Source organism: Budorcas taxicolor, chromosome 5, assembly GCF_023091745.1.
Source record: "Budorcas taxicolor isolate Tak-1 chromosome 5, Takin1.1, whole genome shotgun sequence".
Taxonomy (NCBI): domain Eukaryota; kingdom Metazoa; phylum Chordata; class Mammalia; order Artiodactyla; family Bovidae; genus Budorcas; species Budorcas taxicolor.
Window position 1 is genome coordinate 153788917 of NC_068914.1, and position 18283 is coordinate 153807199.

Sequence of the window (18283 nt, forward strand, 5' to 3'; positions counted from 1 at the left end):
CCTTCCCCATCCTCAAATCCTCAAGTCATACAAATGTTCACTCATATTTTCTTCTAGCAACCCTTTTAGGGTATATAAATAGACATACACACATATATATACATGCTGTTGTTCAGTCACTAAGTCGTGTTCAACTCTTTGTGGCCCCATGGACTGTAGTCTACCAGGCTCCTCGGTTGATGGGATTACCCAGGCAAGAATACTGGGGTGACTTGCCATTTCCTTCTCCAGGGGATCTTGCCGACCCAGGAGCTGAACCCGTGTCTTCTGCTTGGCAGGTGGATTCTTTAACACTGAGCCACCTGGAAAGCCCACATATATACATACACACATACATAAAAAGTATACATGTATATTCCTAATTTTGAAATCACATATTTAAACACTATAGAAATAAATAAAATAGAGAAGGAAGTTTCTTATAATCTCATTCCCTGAGTTTTCCTGGATCAGGACGATCCCCTGGAGAAGGGAATGGCAACCCACTCCAGTAGTCTTGCCTGGAGAATCCCATGGACTGAGGAGCCTGGTGGGCGACAGTCCAAGGGGTCAGAAACAGTCAGATAGGACTGAGCAACTAACACTTTCACTTTCATTCCCTAGAGATGAGCATTGCTATGAGTTCGGCAAATATTTTTCCAGACTTTTTTTCCCACTCATAGGCACACATACATATATATATATATATATGTATATGTACTTTTATAATATGGAGTTGTAGAAGTTGCTTTGTTTTTCACTTAAAATATATCACTATATCTTCCCAATCAATATATATAGAGCTACCTTATTTTTTGTAACTGCTGCATTCAGTTCAGTTCAGTCGCTGTCATGTCCGACTCTTTGCGACTCCATGAGCTGCAGCATGCCAGGCCTCCCTGTCCATCACCAACTCCCAGAGCCAACCCAAACTCATGTCCATTGAGTCAGTGATGCCATCCCACCATCTAATCCTCTGTCGTCCCCTTCTCCTGCCCTCAATCTTTCCCAGCATCAGGGTCTTTTCAAATGAGTCAGCTCTTCCCATCAGGTGGCCAAAGTATGGAGTTTCAGCTTCAACATCAGCCCTTCCAATGAACACCCAGGACTGATCTCCTTTAGGATGGACTGGTTTGATCTCCTCGCAGTCCAAGGGACTCTCAAGAGTCTTCTCCGACACACAGTTCAAAAGCATCAATTCTTCTGCACTCAGCTTTCTTTAAGGAGAAGGCAATGGCACCCACTCCAGTACTCTTGCCTGAAAAATCCCATGGACGGAGGAGCCTTGTAGGCTGCATTCCATGGGGTCGCTAAGAGTTGGACATGACTGAGCGACTTCACTTTCACTTTTCACTTTCATACATTGGAGAAGGAAATGGCAACCCACTCCAGTGTTCTTGCCTGGAGAATCCCAGGGACGGTGGAGCCTGGTGGGCTGCCGCCTATGGGGTCGCACAGAGTCAGACACGACTGAAGCAACTTAGCAGCAGCAGCAGCAGCTTTCTTTATAGTCCAACTCTCACATCCATACATGACTACTGGAAAAACCATAGCCTTCACTAGACTGACCTTTGTTGGCAAAGTAATGTCTCTGCTTTTGAATATGCTACCTAGGTTGGTCATAGCTTTCCTTCCAAGGAGTAAGCGTCTTTTAATTTCCTGGCTGCGATCACCATCTGCAGTAATTTTGGAGCCCAAGAAAATAAAATCTCTCACTGCTGCATTACAAGTCAGTATATGAAACTATCAGGCTTCCCAGGTGGCTCAGTGGGTAAAGAATCTGCCTGCAATGCAGGAGACGCAGGAGACGTGGGTTTAATCCCTGGGATGGGAAGATTCCCCTAGAGGAGGGCATGTCAATCCACTCCAGTATTCTTGCCTGGAGAATCCCAAGGACAGAGGAGCCTAGCAGACTACAGTCCATGGAGTTACAAAAAGCCAGACTCAACTGAAGCAACTTAGCATGCAGCATGCATGCATATGAAGGAAGATACCACAACTTACTACTAATTACTTTCTTATGGAAAGAATGTTAAGGGCATTAACATTAACTTGGAACGAGCAGTGAATAGCTGTCTAATATGATTTGTTTTTCCTCAATAGTGGTTGATGCTCACTTTTAAGAGAGCCTCTTCGTAATGGGTCCTGGATTCACAAAACAAAAGCAAAGCATAGTTCTGGGCTATCCGGTCGAACAGCTTGCTCTGGACCTCCTTCTTTGGCTACCAGGAATACAAATAGAGAAGGGATTACAAGAATTACTTGTTGAAACAGTCAAGGGCTGAGAACCTTAACTAAGTGTTTCTCTCATTTTTAGGAATCTTATTCGCAAGGTATTTAATCTTATATTATTTATGAAATGCTATACTAATTTGCTTTAGGACCTATAGAACATGTACAGAGAGGCAAGGTGTTGAGAAAAGCACCAGAAACTCTGAGCCAGGAGGTCCTGACTTTGCTCTCTGCCCTGCCCTTGACCAGCAACGTGACAGGGGCCAGTTCCTAAAGCTCAGGGGTGCTGCAGGCGTGGTGCGATGCTTCCAGCCCAAGGTGTCTGGAGAAGGCATGGGTGGCAAAGGATGAGGGCGCAGATGAGGTGCGGTCCATGGGTGGTCTGTGGAATCAGAGGGGCTGAGAACCCATGTTAAAGAAGCCGGGGTTTAAAAACAAAAAAAGAGGCTGGGGTTTGTCCCACAGAAAAATAAGCAAGGAAGAGAAGCAACCCGGTTTGCATTTACCTGGTACCTTTCATGAAAGATCCACCAGAAGCTATCCAGCCATATAGCTCTTACAGAAGGGGAAGAGAGAAACTTCTCTAATTCTCGACCTGAACAGAAAGACTGGAAGAGAAACACAATTCATGTTATTATTGCTTATTTATTTATTTATTCTATGAAATTTACCTGGAGCTACAGCCAGATTCATAATCATCTCCACTCAAACCCTTCCTTTCCACCCACATTCTATGGCTTGTTATTGTTATTAATCACACCACCTCCCAGCCAATCATCTTTGGAGTCAACATACTTTGGGGTCAACTTAGGAAAAAAAAAACAAACCTAGAGCCTGTTATACAGAGTGAAGTAAGTCAGAAAGAGAAAAACAAATATCATATATTAATGCGTATATATGGAATCTAGAAAAATGATCTTGATGAACCTATTTGCAGGGCAGGAACAGAGACACAGACGTAGAGCACAGACTTGTGACACAGAGGGGCAGGGAGAAGAGGGAACGCACTGAGAGAGCAGCACTGACGTATATACACTCCCACATGTAAAATAGGCAGTGGGGGGCTGCCCGGTAACACAGGGAGCTCAGGTCGGTGCTCTGTGACTGCCTGGAGGGGCGGGATGTGGGGAGGGGGGGAGGCTCAGGAAGGAGGGAACAGCTGCCATGTATCTCGCACTATTCACTCCTTATCTCACTGTTTCACCATCTGTCTCTGTGGTTGCTGGTGAAGGATGAAACTGTTATCCCCAATGTATGGAAGAGGGAAGTGAGGACTGAAAGGTTAGAATTCTTGCCTAAGCTTATACAGACGGGGAGCCTCCAAAGCAGGCAGCCTAGGACTTCCCTGGTGCTTCCAATACAGGGGGCGCGGGTTCAATCCCTGGTTGGGGAACTAAGAATCCCACACGCCACATATCGCGGCCAAAAAGAAAGCAAAAAGCAGGCAGTCTGGCCCCAGAGATGCTGCACGGGCTGCCTCTCCTGTCACCATGTGGAGGAGCAGAGCGTGTCCCGGACGCAAGGGGAAGGACTTCTCGGCAGTCCCTTCAAGCCCACAGAAGCTGCGGGCAGAGTGCATAGCAAGCCACCTTTGGTAGCAAAGAGCGCTCTGAGCCCTGCTCCCGGTTTAGTCCTCTCTGCCATTCCTCATGTCTCCTTGGAGAGGCAGGACAGTCAGAGGGGTGGAGGGCGCAGACTGACTCCGCGCTGCCTGGATTCTCGTCCAGCTCTTGCACTAATTGGCTGCAGGGCCCTGACCAATGTTACTGAATCTGTCTGCGCTCATCTGGGAAATGGAGATGGTGACGACAGTCCTGACCTCCAGAACGGCTGTGAGGGTTCAACGAGTGAACTCACGGTCTAGGGGTGGCCCCCAGGTTCTCTGAGCCAGAGGCAAAGCTGACTGCTGAGGGCGCTGAGGGAATAGGGAGGGGATGGAGGAGAAGATTTGAGGAGGCAAATAAATTTGGCATGGCCCCCAAGCAGGATGGAAGAGGGTCCTTTTAAAGGCAGGGCACAAATCTGTCTTGGGTTTCCTGGAAGCCAAAGAAAAGCAGGAGCCAGCGTCAGATGTAAGACTAAAAGCATTTCAGGAAATGAAGTTTTTCTTGGGATTAAGGTCTAAGGAAAACATTTCCCAGGGGACCTGAGAAACGGGACATTAGTTAGCACAGCAGTCACCATCCTGGGGGCACCCACACAGCACGTGGAACGAGAGCTCAGGTTCCAGAGAGGGTCAGTGGGCCTGTCAAGGGTACAGGATGGGGAGGAGGTGGCATAGAAACAGTGGATCCATGAAACACACCATCCATTTTCCATGTTTTTCTTCCTCTTTTAAATTTTAGAAAAAGGAAGAAGAAAAAACTACACTCTTGTATACCTGAAACTAACACAACATTGTAAATCAACTATATTGCAATAAAGAAAGAAAAAAACTATCATCTTATCACTCAGAGAATGCTGGTGATATCTCTGAATGGTTTCACCCCAGATATTCCTGTGTGCTGACGTAACAACATTGTACCGAGAGTTTCACATACTGATGTTTTTCATTTAACGTCATTTAATGTCATAGCACAGTATGTTAAAATACACTCTTTATAAATACTCATTAGAGTGGCAAAGTAGTCCATGATATATAAACCAAAAATGACTGTACTGATGTTCTATCATTAAACTTTTCCAGTAACATTGATAATAAAAATGATCATTTTTTGAGAAGTTATGCCTAAGTGCTGTGTTGTGTGCTTATGTACATTATTTAATTTTACAATAATACTTCAAGGTAGAGGCTACTGTATTGCTATTTACAGAAGAATAAATGAGAGCACAGACAGCTACTTAATCTCCAAGATGTACTGCCTTCCAGGTCCTTGTTATCACAAAAACCATGTAGTGAACATCTTTTTTACGATGCTTTGAGTGCCCGCTGCTCCTTCACCTCTCTGCTAAAGAAGGCAGGGGGTCCAGGACCTGATCCCAGGGTGCCCACTGCCTGCCCTGGGCACCAGCACCCGGTGAAAGGCAGCCATCCTCTTAGTGACCACAGTCCATGCTGGAGCCTGGCGCTGGAAACCCAGCAGACACCACTGTCATACTAGGCAGTGACTGGCCTAAACAGATCATTGCTCTTAGGAAGTCAGCTTGCAAGATGGAAGAGAGGTAGAGACACAGCCTGAAAGAGGGCAGCAGGGAGAAAATCATGAAGAGGAGGAGAAGGCAGAGAAAGGATAGGAGGAGAGGGGGGCGGGACAGAGCGAGATGCGGGTGTGGTTTGAAGCAGTGAGAAGTACAGACGGAAGAGACTGAAAAGCTGGGTGCCAGGAATGCGGGGGGAGCTAGTTAGGAGCTTGAGGGGTCAATGGTCGCAGCTGTTTTGGGGACCCTGGGGCTGTGCAGTTGTGAGGGGCATTGAGGCACAGCTGGAAGATGGCTGAGACAACTTTCTGGGCCTCCTCCCCTCTCAATCCCTGCTCACAACTATTTCCCAGCTCCTGAGGGGCCAGCATTGTCTAACATACACACAAGCTCTTCTGGGCCTTAGAATACTCCCTTTCCTCCTTCCCTGTGGCTCAGCTGAGAAAGAATCTGCCTGCAATGCAGGAGACCTGGGTTCAATCCCTGGGTTGGGAAGATCCCCTGGAGAAGGGAATGGCTACCCACTCCGGTATTCTGGCCTGGAGAATTCCATGGACTTTAGAGTCCGTGGGGTTGCAGAGTTGGACACGACTGAGTGACTTTCACTTTTACTTTTCTCCTTTCTAAGGAACCCAGCTCTCCAAGCTGGTGACTCACCCCAAGGGGTAACCGTGGGGCAAGTAAATATTCTAACTACTGTCTAATTAAGAAAAAAATTAAGGTTACACATATACAACCTAGTGACTGACAACAGGACGAACACATGCATCATTAACACGTATCACAAGGGCGCGACCTCAAAACGCTACACTAACAGGTCAAGCGATCAGCACGGTTAGGAGCCCAGAGCACTGGGAAAAAGGACGCCGGTTTCGCCAGCGGTCTAATCTCAGCTCAGTCACTTGCAAACTGTGTGGCCCTCAGCCAACTTCCCTGCCTGACTCAATTCCCTGGGGTGTAAGACTGGGACAGCGGTGTGTCCTGTGCAGGCGGGCGCTCCAGAGGGCTCTCTCTTCTTACCTTGCCGCTAAGGGGGTTTTTCTCAGCCAGGATCACGTTGCCCACCAAGTCACAGAAGTCCACCCCATTTGGAAGATTGTTTGGCTTAGAGTCGTCAAAGGATGGGTACTGGTACAGCTCTGCCAGGAGATTTTTATCTGCTGTTTTCTAAAGACAAAAACAGAATATGAAATGGGGTCCCTCATTTTGACAGTTTAAAACAACACAATATCTTCTCCTTTTTATCATGGAGATAATATTAACAATCTTTGAGAATGTTGAAGAGAATGAGAGTACGTGCATGATGCCAGCAGTTCTTATCCAACAGATGTTTACATTATTTCTATTTTCCTTTCAGGCTTTGAGCACATGTATACAAATACGTATGTGTTACTTCAATCATTTAACGATACATATATGCATACACACTTTTATGTCTTGCTTTATCCCCTTAGATTTTTCACATTGTCTCACTGACTTCAAATTTATCATATATAGTATATCTTGTCAAGATGTGCTACAATTTAATTAACTACTCACAGATGAGTTCAAATTAGTATTATTACTAACTGGGACCACATGGTTCACCTCTTTGACATTGTTTACTTGGCATCAATTTCTCAAAATGGGCATGAATTTCTCAAAATGGCACTATTAGGGTCAAAGGATATGACCACCCCAGCTCTACGGTTCTTAACATATATCATTAAATGGATTTTAGGATAAAAATATGACTACAAAAATGTAAAAATACAGAAAAGTAGGAAGAGGAGATCAATAACCATGACCCAAAGGCTCCTCCTGGAAACGTCCTGAGGGACTGAGTTCCTCTGTAAATGGGCGATGGCCTTGGCAATGGAGAACTGAGTGACCAACTGCACTGACTCCGCGTCAGATGTCAGCTCCCCCAGGTACTGGCTGTGCCGCTCTGGACAGGACATTTAGACCTGCTCGGCCACCATCACGGGTCGTATGACAGTTTCGATGTAGACCCACAACCATCGGACTCTATGCTGTGTGGGAATTTTCCACGCTATAAGGTGAAAAAGGGTAACATATTCTCTAGCATTTAAAGGCTTGAATACACATGAGCTGGGTAGTTTAAAGAGGGAGCTTAGGAGGATCTTGCCTCCCAGAGGGCGCTAGTGGTAGAGAACCGGCCTGCCAGTGCAGGAGTCAAGAGACAGGTTTGATCCTTGGGTCTGGAAGATCCCCTGAAGGAGGAAAAGACAACTGATTACAGTGTTCTTGCCTGGGAAATCCCAAGGACGGAGGAGCCTGGCAGGCTACAGGCTCACTGGGGTCGCAGAGAGTTGGACACAACTGAAGCAACAGCACTTAGGAGGATCTTAACTGGCGCAGCTATGAGATGCGGCCAGAGTGGTACTGGAGAGGCTGCTGAGAGGGCAAGACCCTCTCTGAGTGAGAGGCAGGGGGGCTCTGTCACCAGCAAGCTGCATGGCGCTGGACGGGTCCTCTGACTGCTCCTGACTGTCAGCTCCCTGGGGTGTCTGCAGTGACCCACAAAACCCCTGGGAGCTCTGCGGCATGGTGGCTCTGTGTGAACTGAGGCTGAACTCATTGTTTCTAAGGATAAACAGCTTCTAAGTTCTAAAAATAAACGGACAACTGACTTCTGGAATCCTCTTGATTCTACCTTTTTGAGGTGTTATGAGAAATTCTAAAGGTATTAAAATACATTGGTGTTGTTCAATCACCAAGTTGTATGTGACTCTCTGTGTGATCCCATGGACTGCAGCATGCCAGGCCTCCCTGTCCCTCACCATCTCCTAGAGTTTGCCCAAGTTCATGTCCATTGAATCGGACGTTAAAATTGGTTAAGATTTTCTAAAACAGGTACTCTGCCATTTTCCTACATAATTACCATCCAGGTGCCAAGGGGCCTTTCCCTGGGAATAAAATGTAGTTCAGGCCCAGCAGAAACCGATCCAGCAAGAGATCCCTTACCCTTTTGATAATGAAAGATTTGACATTCCTGAATTCTGAGCCCTTGCAAATATACTGTGATTTTCCTTCGCTCTTTTCTGCAGGAAAATGAAAGAAGAGAAATAGGATGTGAGTAACCACGGGGTCTGCCCACAGCTGTGTGGTAATCATACCTGTGATTTTTCATTCATCCTGAGCAGCCAGATGGCATATGCACTATTAGTTTGCCTGGGTTGCTGACTTGCTAAGATTCCTCTCCTTATTTGATCAGACTGCTTTTGAGCTCAGAGAAGCAGTCAGGATGAGCAGATAAAACATGGGTTTCGAAGTCAGTCTGGGGCGAATCTAAGACCTGCAGTGGACAAGCCTTATGGTTCTCGGAAAGTGGTTCCCTTGCCTTCTCTCAAGTATAAAACACGTTCGAAGGCAGCTGCCTCACAGGTAGGGGGTCTTAGGAAGCTTTAACAAGGGGATCCGTATGAAAACACCTGGTGCAAGGTGTCCGCCAGCAGGTCATCTTGAAATAGCATTGTCCCTCCTTCCTTGCCTGATGCCAAGAAGTGAGATTAAAGGCTCTCTCAGAAGAGGCCAGAGATACTCTCACCTGAAACTCTGGATTCCTACTCAATTACATTTCAGACACTAAAAAAAATCCAAACCCCACAAAAACACCATCAAGTCTACAGGAAAGGAGTTTTGCCTCTGTCTGCCAAGCCGCCGCGACTTCGCTCTCTTTTTAAAGCCTTCTTCTCCATCTCATATTTCTCAATTGCCTTCAAAAACCAAAAAAGAAAAGGGGTTTTAGTGCAAATCTGAGGGGAGGGCAGGGGTCAGGAACTAGGCCATTTCTCCTGCCGGTGCACAAAAGGCCTGGAGCAAAGTTTGTGGCAGAGCCTTGCTGTCTCCCTGCTAGGTGGTAGGGCCTTGGTGCCCACGTGTGTCACAGACCTCATCCCCCTGAGGGTCACCACCACTATGTCCCCCACCCCACCTTCTCCCACGCTGCCCTCCTCCTGACCACACTCCCGAGGAACACAGGATCTGGAGCAGGCTTCCAGTCATGGCTCCACGGGCGACAAGCTGCTGTTTAACCTCTGTACAGGGGGATAATAACACCTACCTCCCAGTGCTCTTATAAGGCTGAGATACTACTAACTATAAAGAATCTGATGCGTTTTAAAACACTAGCACTCTGTAGGCTTTCTGATAGGAGCTGCTTAATAAAGAGTAACTATTATTATTATTATTAATCATCACCATACCCTGACCTCTCAAGAGATTTCTCTTGATCTCTGATTCCTCCTCCCCACTCCCCCAGCCCTGATAAAAGGGAGGAAACAAAAACGAACGTCAGTGAGCCAGCAAAGTGCACTGACTGTCAACCAGCCCAGCACTAAGCTGGGATAAAGAAGTTAACTAAGTATGATTCTGTGTCTTTGTCCTCAAGGAATTTTCAGTCTATTCAGAGAACCAAATCAACATACAGGGGACAATTAAGACTTAAACATTTAGGATTCAAATGAGTGGGATCGGTATGGGCTGGAGCAGAGAGGACTGGCCAGAAAAGGTCGGTAGAGTGTTAGGGATAAGGGAGGAGGCAGCTTTCCTTAGCTTGATAAACCGTGAAATGCTCCTCCAGCCTCCCGCTACCTTCCTCCTGAACTGGCAGCTCTGGCCTGCGAGATGAGCTAAAGGTACTGGAACGTGTGCAGGTGTGTGGGCCTGCCGGGGAAGGGTCACACTGATAAGTCTTTGCACCAACACTGTTGCCCCAATCACGTGCATCAGAGAAGGCACGATGGATGAATGAATCGGATGGGTGAGTGTCAACGTGACAATACAGCCATGCCTCTGCCACCCACCAGGATGTCACCGTAGCTGACACTGGCAGGGCCCAGAAGGATGCACAAGATTTCCACAGAGAAAGAACAGAAAGGAACTTCGAATCCTGGAGGAAAAGTAAGTTTTAGGGCAAAAAATGATGAGACCTGAGTTTGCATTTGAGATGACAGAAGGACCTACAGGTAGGGCTGTTCCCTAGGAAGCAGCTCCCAAACCTGCCTGGTGACCAGCCTTGCTAGGGAATTATTCAGATATACGGATTTATTAGAGATGTTTATTCAGTCCTGAAAATTCACCGGAAGGACTGATGCTGAAGATGAAGCTCCAATACTATGGCCACCTGATGAGAACTGACTCATTAGAAAAGACCGTGATGCTGGGAAAGATTGAAGGCAGGAGAAGGGGACGACAGAGGATGAGATGGTTGGATGGCATCACTGACTCGATGGACATGAGTTTGAGCAGGCTCCGGGAGTTGGTGATGTACCGGGAAGCCTGGCGTGCTGCAGTCCATGGGGTCGTAAAGAGCTGGACACAACTAAGCGACCGAACCGAACTGATTCCTTATTAGAATAAATATCATTCCTTATTGGGTTTTGAACTGTTTATTTATTGTGGCTCTGACTTGTTCTCTATTTAAATTTTTAAAACCATAAATATTTTACATGGTACAAAATCAAACACAGTAAGAAGTCTCCTTTCTACTGCTCACTCAAGATTCCTAGTTTCTTGCATAGCTGTCTAGAGGTTTTCTAGAGGTATTCTGTACTGATTCAGATGAGAGATACACGGCACACAGGTCTGCACCTGGCTCTTTTCACTTTTAGTTTTTCAAAAAGCTCCCAGGGGAGTCTGATGATCAGTTAGGTTTAGGTATCACTGCTCTAGGTAACTAGGAATCTGAGACTGAAATACAGGTGAGAAGCTCAAATTTGCAAACATATCCTTCATTCCACAAATATTTCCTGAGCATCTACTAAAAGTCAGACACTGGGCCAGTGTTGAAGATGCATCAAAGCCCCTCTCTGTCCTCTGAGGGCTCAGAGACTAGCGGGGAGAAGCCAGTGACTGTGAGGTGACCAAGGTAATCAGTGCTATTGAGGGTGGGGGACAGGTGTCAGGAGTGCACCCTGAAGGGGCACCTACACTGGTCTCGGGGTGGAGGGTACAAGGAAGGCCTTTTCAGAGGCTGTGGCCTATAGGCAGAGGAAGGTATGCCCTACTCCCTACTGCGGGAGTGAATGGTGAAGCTGCAATGGTGCGTGTACAAGCTCCCGAGGGAAGGGGACTGGAAAGCAGAGCTAGGCAAGTTCACGGCCAGAGACTGGAGGAGAAACCCACACTCGGGGCGTGGGAGAAGGAACAGAAACAGGACATGGCTCGGGGTAAAGCAGGCAGGGGCGTCTGATCTCAGAAGGAGATGGCTCACCTACTACACATCTACTGAACACTTTTATGTGTCTGGTGCTGTGCCAGATGCCCTCTGGTTGGGCAGCGTGGAGCCAAGAGACACCAGTCTGGCTCAGATGCTGACGTGGGAGGAGCAGTCCCGTGGTCAAGGCTGATGTATAAAGGTCAGGGCACACTGCGGTCAACAGAGGTTGGGCAGGGTCGCCAGGGGAGGACTCTGGGGGCAGCAGGCAGTCAGCACCTGCCAGGTCTGATAGGCTGCCTGGACAGAGGAGCAGGAAGGACAAAGCCCCCCTTCCTCCAGGTCACATGAGGACCCACAGTTGCTCCTGCCAGCCCTGTCCTGGCTCTGACTGGCAGTAAAGAACGCTGAGAAGCTGTGCTGATGATGGACAGCCTTGAAAAGTCACCAGATCCTGCTACTGGAAGGATAATATTCATTTTCCTGGCTCTAAAATTATCAAAACAATCCCACAGAACTGACATATAAATATAGTCTTGTTGTAAAATACCCAAACATTACAGACAATACTTGGAGTAATAACTTTACTCATCTTCCATCACATTCCCTTTCCAGAACTGACTCCATTTGGCATGTATCCTTCCAGACTCTTTCCCTACACATTCACATATATAATGTCCTTCCTGAGAACCAGGCATCATCTAAGGGTTTTTGAGAGTCTTAACTCATCTATTAAGATGAGTCGGACCATAAAGAAAGCTGAGCGCCGAAGAATTGATGCTTTTGAACTCTGGTGTTGAAGAAGACTGACTCTTGTGAGTCCCTTGGACTGCAAGGAGATCCAGCCAGTCCATGCTAAAGGAGATCAGTCCTGAATATTCATTGGAAGGACTGATATTGAAGCTGAAACTCCAATACTTTGGCCACCTGATGCATTGGAAAAGACTCTGATGCTGGAGAAGATTGAAGGCAGGAGAAGGGGATGACAGAGGATGAGATGGTTGGATGGCATCACCAACACGATGGACATGAGTTTGAGTAAACTCTGGGAATTGGTGATGGACAGGGAAGCCAGGCGTGCTGCAGTCCATCGGGTCACAAAGAGCCACACACGACTGAGCAACTGAACTTACTCACTTAACTCATCTAACTCTTGCATATATAATAATACATCTATGAAGTTGATATAGTATCAATGTTATCATCATTTTACAAGACACTGAGACTCATAGAGGCTCAATAGTTTACCGAATGTCAGAATGTGAGAGAACAGTACAGCAGCAGGAATTCAAACTCTGACAGTCTTATTCTAAGCCTCTGGAGCTACATACAACCCTCATGCACATGTACAGAGCATACATACAGAGACAGAGTGCCTTTGAACTTAAACACAATTGTTCCAAATAGTGTGTGTATTTTGCTTTTATTCACAATTGAGTTCTAGGCTCTGCTCGACAGGGGGTAAGGGAGAACTAAAGCTCGTGGTCTCCTTCCAGCTTCAGTAAACAGTGGCTTAACCTCTGTGAAAGGCAACTTGACTGTATCCATCAAAATTTTAAATTTCACTTCCAGGGCTCTATCTGGCAGAAATACTTACAAATAAGTCCCAAGATACACGTACAAAAATATTCACATGTTTACTGTGATGAAAATGCCACTGAAATAAGGAATAGGGAAGAGTCAAATTGATTTTGCTGTAGCCAAATCCTATATTAAAAAAATAGGACTTTTATATAGACAAAAATAAAAGTTTATGAATTTAAAGAAACATGTCTTTAAGACTTCTTTGTGCAAATGTGCTTTCAAGTTAATAAAGGGGTCCCTAGAGTCCTTTCTTCCTGGAAGCCTTACCTTCGCACTCAAAACTCACCAGGCTGTGCACCAGCGGGTTGGGACTCAGATCTGCGTCAGCAATCATCTGGTTCACCTGCTGAATGGAGCCAACCAGGCACACTGGGAGGTGGGCCTGTTAAGGAAACTTTCTGGGTGATGATTACACACTGACACAATAGGCTGAGGGAGCCCGGCCGGGACAGCAGCTCACTGCCTTCCTGTGCCTTTTCCCCACTCCATTGTTTTCTCTGCAAACATTCACACTTCTTTTATCTTGCCTTAAATGAGCTGCTTTAAAAATTGTAAACAAAAATTAACCATATTCTAGACACCTTGAAAAGCAGAAAAAGAATCATCCATTATGCTACCAACCTAACAACTTACTAGGATCTGGGGAGACTTCCTTCTAGCACTATTACATACATACCTTTTTACATAATTATAATATCAGTGTGTGCCTGTGTTAGTTACTACTCTGACTTCTCTCCCACTCATTATTACGATCATTTTCCTAATCTTTGTAATATTTTAAATGGCAGTACACAAATTCATTTAGAGAATGCATCTTAATAGACTTAACTGTCCCTTGGGTATTGAATATTTAAGCTGTTTATATTTTTTGCAACTATAAATCACGCTGTGATGCACACAATCACACTGAGAGCTGTTTCCTTATTTGGGATTATTCCTTTAAGAGAGACTTTCAGGTGAAGGATGCCTGGGTCCAAGGGCATCTCGATCTTGTTTATCACTGTTGAAATCTCTGCTCAGTTTGACGGCCCCTCTTATTACCTTCTCTACGTCTGCATTTCTTTCTGTCATAGTCTCAAGTGGTCTAGGATACATCCTTTGTAAAAGCCCCATAATCCGTCACTCCTCACAGCCTTCACGTAAAGCCAGGCTCACTGTTACTTCCATTACCCTCAAGTGTTCTTACAAGTTGGAGGACACTTGACAAGTGAAGATGCCAAGGAGAGACATGACAAATCACAGGGAGTGAAATGGATTGCTTAGGTTGCGATGAGTGTGGGATTAAGAAGAGAGAGGGCACATTAGAAAAAGGCCCAGGAAAGTGAGACCTTGAAGCAGATCCTCATGGGATCATTTGTGCTCATCTTGAGAAGGGTTCCGGAGAGGCCCGAAAAGTGAGGTGATGCAGAGAGATACACGCAGCTTGGCTGGCAGGAGCATGACTCGAAAGCAAGTGAGCTCTATAGAAAACGGACAGACTTATTTATAACCTAAGACGGTCTCTATTTGCTGCATAAGTTTTATGGCCCCCCAGAGAGGGGATTCTGTGAGTCCCTGAGACACAAGGTTCAGGGTCAGAAGTGAGATCCGGATCAATGAGGCCAGAGTCAGAGAAGGAAGATTCTGGTAGCGTCTGGATGATGCCAGAAGGGGCAAAGTCTGGCCCAGGTAGAGGTGCTGGCAGGTTAGAAAGGTCAAATGGAGTTATTTTTTTTTAATTCTTTATTGAATGTGCTGCAATATCGCGTCTGTGTTCTGTTTTGGATTTTGGCCCTGAGGCATGTGGGATTTTAGCTCCTCGACCAGGGATCGAACCACACCCCCTGCACTGAAAGGTGAAGTCCCAACCACTAGACCACCAGGGAAGTCCCCCAAATGGAGTTTTAAAAAGAAAGAAAGGGGGAGAAAGAAAGAAAGGGGATTCCCTAGCAGTCCAATGGTTAGGACTTGGCCCATTCTCACTGCCGTGTGTGCCTGCTTTCAATCCCTAGCCAGGGAACTAAGATCCTGCAAGTCACATGGCACAGCCAAAAACAGACAAACAAATAACTTTTTTTAAAAAAGAAAAAAAAAAAGTTGAGTACTCAGCTAACTCTTCTGAGGCTTGGACTATACCTTAGTTTCTATCTCTAAGTTTAATTCTTTGGAAGGTAGAAGGGAAAGGAGACAGTGGGGGGAACAGAGCATTTTTTCCCCTCTGCTTCCCCATCTTTTCAACAAATATTTCCAGCATGTCTTCCTTTGGTGCTCTTTCTGCCCTATCTTAGTAAAACCAACTCAAGTCAAACACTCCTTTGCAGCCTCAAATTCTTTCAGAGGATAGGTGGGGCTTAAATCATTGAAGAAAATCAACAAACACATAAGAAACAAGTTAGTAAGTGGCGTATGATAGAGCCCACGTCACACCTCTGTGCAGGCACGTTGTCTCCATTGCAGACGGCACCACAGAAGGATACAGGGCACATTGTCCTTCAGATTCTTCCTCGCGGCATCCTTTAGTGCGTTCTGCGCAATCAGGGAAACACCCAGGTGCTCATCCAGTGGCACCACTGGCAAAGCAGTGAAGTTGATGACATGCAACCTCCTGAAGTGAGCCATTGTCCGCTTCCTTGTACACTGACCAACAGTTAAGTTTCCACTTTTAAGAGCCTCTCATTCCTCCCCTATGGTCTTGTTCTCTGTTCAGCCAGCCTCCTGGAAATCAGAAATAAGCACAGAACCAACTTAGAAACCTCAACCATGTTCATCTCACAAGCAGGGCTGATGGCGAGGCACATGCCGCATACAACATGGGGAATAAAGACTTGTTAGAGAAACCCATTCTTTTTTTTCCCTTTGCTTCTTTTGTTTTTATTGGAATAGAGTTGATTTACAATGTTGTGTTAGTTTCTGCCGTACGGCAAAGTGAATCGGTTTTATATCTGTTCTTTTTTAGATTCTTTTCTCATATAGGTCGTTACAGAGTATTAAGCAGAGTTCCCTGTGCTGCACAGTAGATCCCTATTATTAGTTCTCTATTTTACATACGCATATGTGCATGCTTCTCAAGAGATACACATAACCTTTGAGTTGCGCAGGAACTGAGGTGCCCACAACAGGTGCAGCATTGTAACCTCAGGCTGAACACAAGATGCCTGGAGTGTGCGTGCTAAGTCGCTTCAGTCACGTTTGACTCTTTGTGACCGCATGGACTAAGGCCTGCCAGGCTCCTCTGCCCATGGGATTTTCCAGGCAAGAATATTGGAGTGGGTTACCATTTCCTTTTCCAGGGGATCTTCCTGACCCAGGGATCGAACCTGAGTCTCCTGCATTTCCTGCCTTAGCGGGTAGATTCTCTACCACTGCGCCACCATATTTTTTATCTTAGGGGTGTCGTATATTCCACTGTATATATGTACCACGTTTCTAACTGAAAACTTCAAGGGATATACACTTTTGCTTTCTACCTGCCGATCCCCACCATCACCCTCTGATGAAAATTATCCTAATTTTAAAATAAAGGGACTAGGAAATTCCCTGGTGGTCCAGGGGTTAGGTCTCAATGCTCTCACTACCAGGGGCCCAAGTTCAACCCCTGGTTGGGGAACTAAGATCCTGAAAGCAACACAGCAAGGCCAAATAAATAAACAAAAGGAGACTGTTGTTGTTTAGTCACTAAGTCATGCCAGACTCTTTTGTGACCCCATGAATTGGAGCCTGCCAAGATCCTCTGTCCATGGGATTTCCCAGGCAAGAATACTGAAGTAGGTTGCCATTTTCTTCTCTAGGGGATCTTCCCAACCCAGGGGTCGAACCCTCGTCTCCTGGATTGGCAGGTGAATTCTTTACCACTGAGCTACCTGGGAAGCCCAAAGGAGACCAGAGTGCTGAAAAGACTGGGGCTCTAGACCATCCAGCAAGCCAGATTTCAAACTAGAAATGCAGTCAAATCTCTTTGCCTCTCTAAGCCTCGCCTATAAAGTCAGAGACGTGGATTAGGTTGCTAGGACCCTCTTCAGCTCTCAGATCCTGGGTTTCTATGACGCTGCAGTGGGTGGTCCATCCCCTCAGCATGAGGCTCCTGATAGACCTGAAGCTTTCTGCTCCCTCTCCAGTGGCCCCGTCACTGCTTCTCCTCCTGGATTTGGAATATGCTGGCCAGACTGCTCTCCGAGGTCCTTGCTTACTGGCCAGGAGGAATTTATCACTACCATCTGCGGGTCCTCCCTGTCCAGAGCCTGGGGTATAGGCCTGGTTATAATGAAGTAAAAGATTCAGATCTGCCCTCAAGAAGCTTACACATAATGGAAAGAGAGAGAAAAGGTATAGTTTGATGAAAAAAAATTAACCAGGTGCCCTTTCACCAGTCTCCTTGCCTCTCCTTTGGTTCCTGCCTTCTGCTCTGCTCTGTCCCCCAAGCCAGCCATCCTACACGCCTGCTGCACTCAGCTTCTTCCTGGTCCCTGCTATGCTGCGTGCTCTATGCCTTTGTACATGCTGTTGCCCCCATTCAATCAGCCCAGGTGATATATCCTTTAGAAAACTTTCTTGAATTACCCCAGGCCATTAGTACCACACCTTCTCCATGAAGGCCAGGATTCTGCTTGCAACTATTACAGCACTTACAATCCTGAACCAGAAGAATTTGCTTCCGCATCTTTCTTCATTAGGCAAATTACCCTCTAGGAAGTAGATTCAGTCAATATTTGATTCCTTTTTTTTTTTTTTTTACATTTACTTAGGTACACTGGGTCTTAGTTGTAGCATGCGGGAGGTTTTGGTCGTGACATGCAAACTCTTAGCTGCAGCATGTGGGATCTAGTTCTCCAACCAGAGATCGAACCCAGGCTCCCTCCATTGGGAGATCAGAGTTTTAGCCACTGGACCACCAGGGAAGTTCCCTTTCTAACTCATCACATTTCTTTTTGGGCCAATGAGGTTATCCATTTGGGTTGCCCCAAGTCAGCTGGATTGTAGGAAAAGTTGGCCCAGGCCAATACTCTGCTCCCAGCCTTTAGCCATACAGCGCTTCTGAGTTTTCTTCCACGCCCCTGCCTCAACATGAAGTGGAAAATTAAACACATTCTCTGAAAAGCCAGGCTTAGGGGGGCTCTGTTAAGAAGCCTCTTGCTTTTGTTTAACATTTCATTGGAAGGACTGATGTTGAAGCTGAAACTCTAATACTTTGGCCACCTGATGCGAAGAGCTGAC

At 46.2% G+C, this 18283-nt stretch overlaps 1 protein-coding gene across 1 annotated transcript in view; it reads right to left on the reverse strand.

Annotated features, from left to right (window-relative positions):
• Positions 1-15691, reverse strand: part of FAM227A (family with sequence similarity 227 member A) — a 44669-nt gene extending 28978 nt beyond the window's left edge. Inside the window, exons 1-5 of the mRNA XM_052641166.1 lie at positions 15550-15691; positions 13380-13462; positions 6370-6516; positions 2718-2819; positions 2097-2201 (exon numbers count right to left, since the gene is read on the reverse strand). Of these exons, the coding sequence (XP_052497126.1) occupies positions 2097-2201; positions 2718-2819; positions 6370-6516; positions 13380-13462; positions 15550-15691 (579 nt within the window). The remainder of the gene's footprint in view (positions 1-2096; positions 2202-2717; positions 2820-6369; positions 6517-13379; positions 13463-15549) is intronic.
• Positions 15692-18283: the final 2592 nt, after the last annotated feature.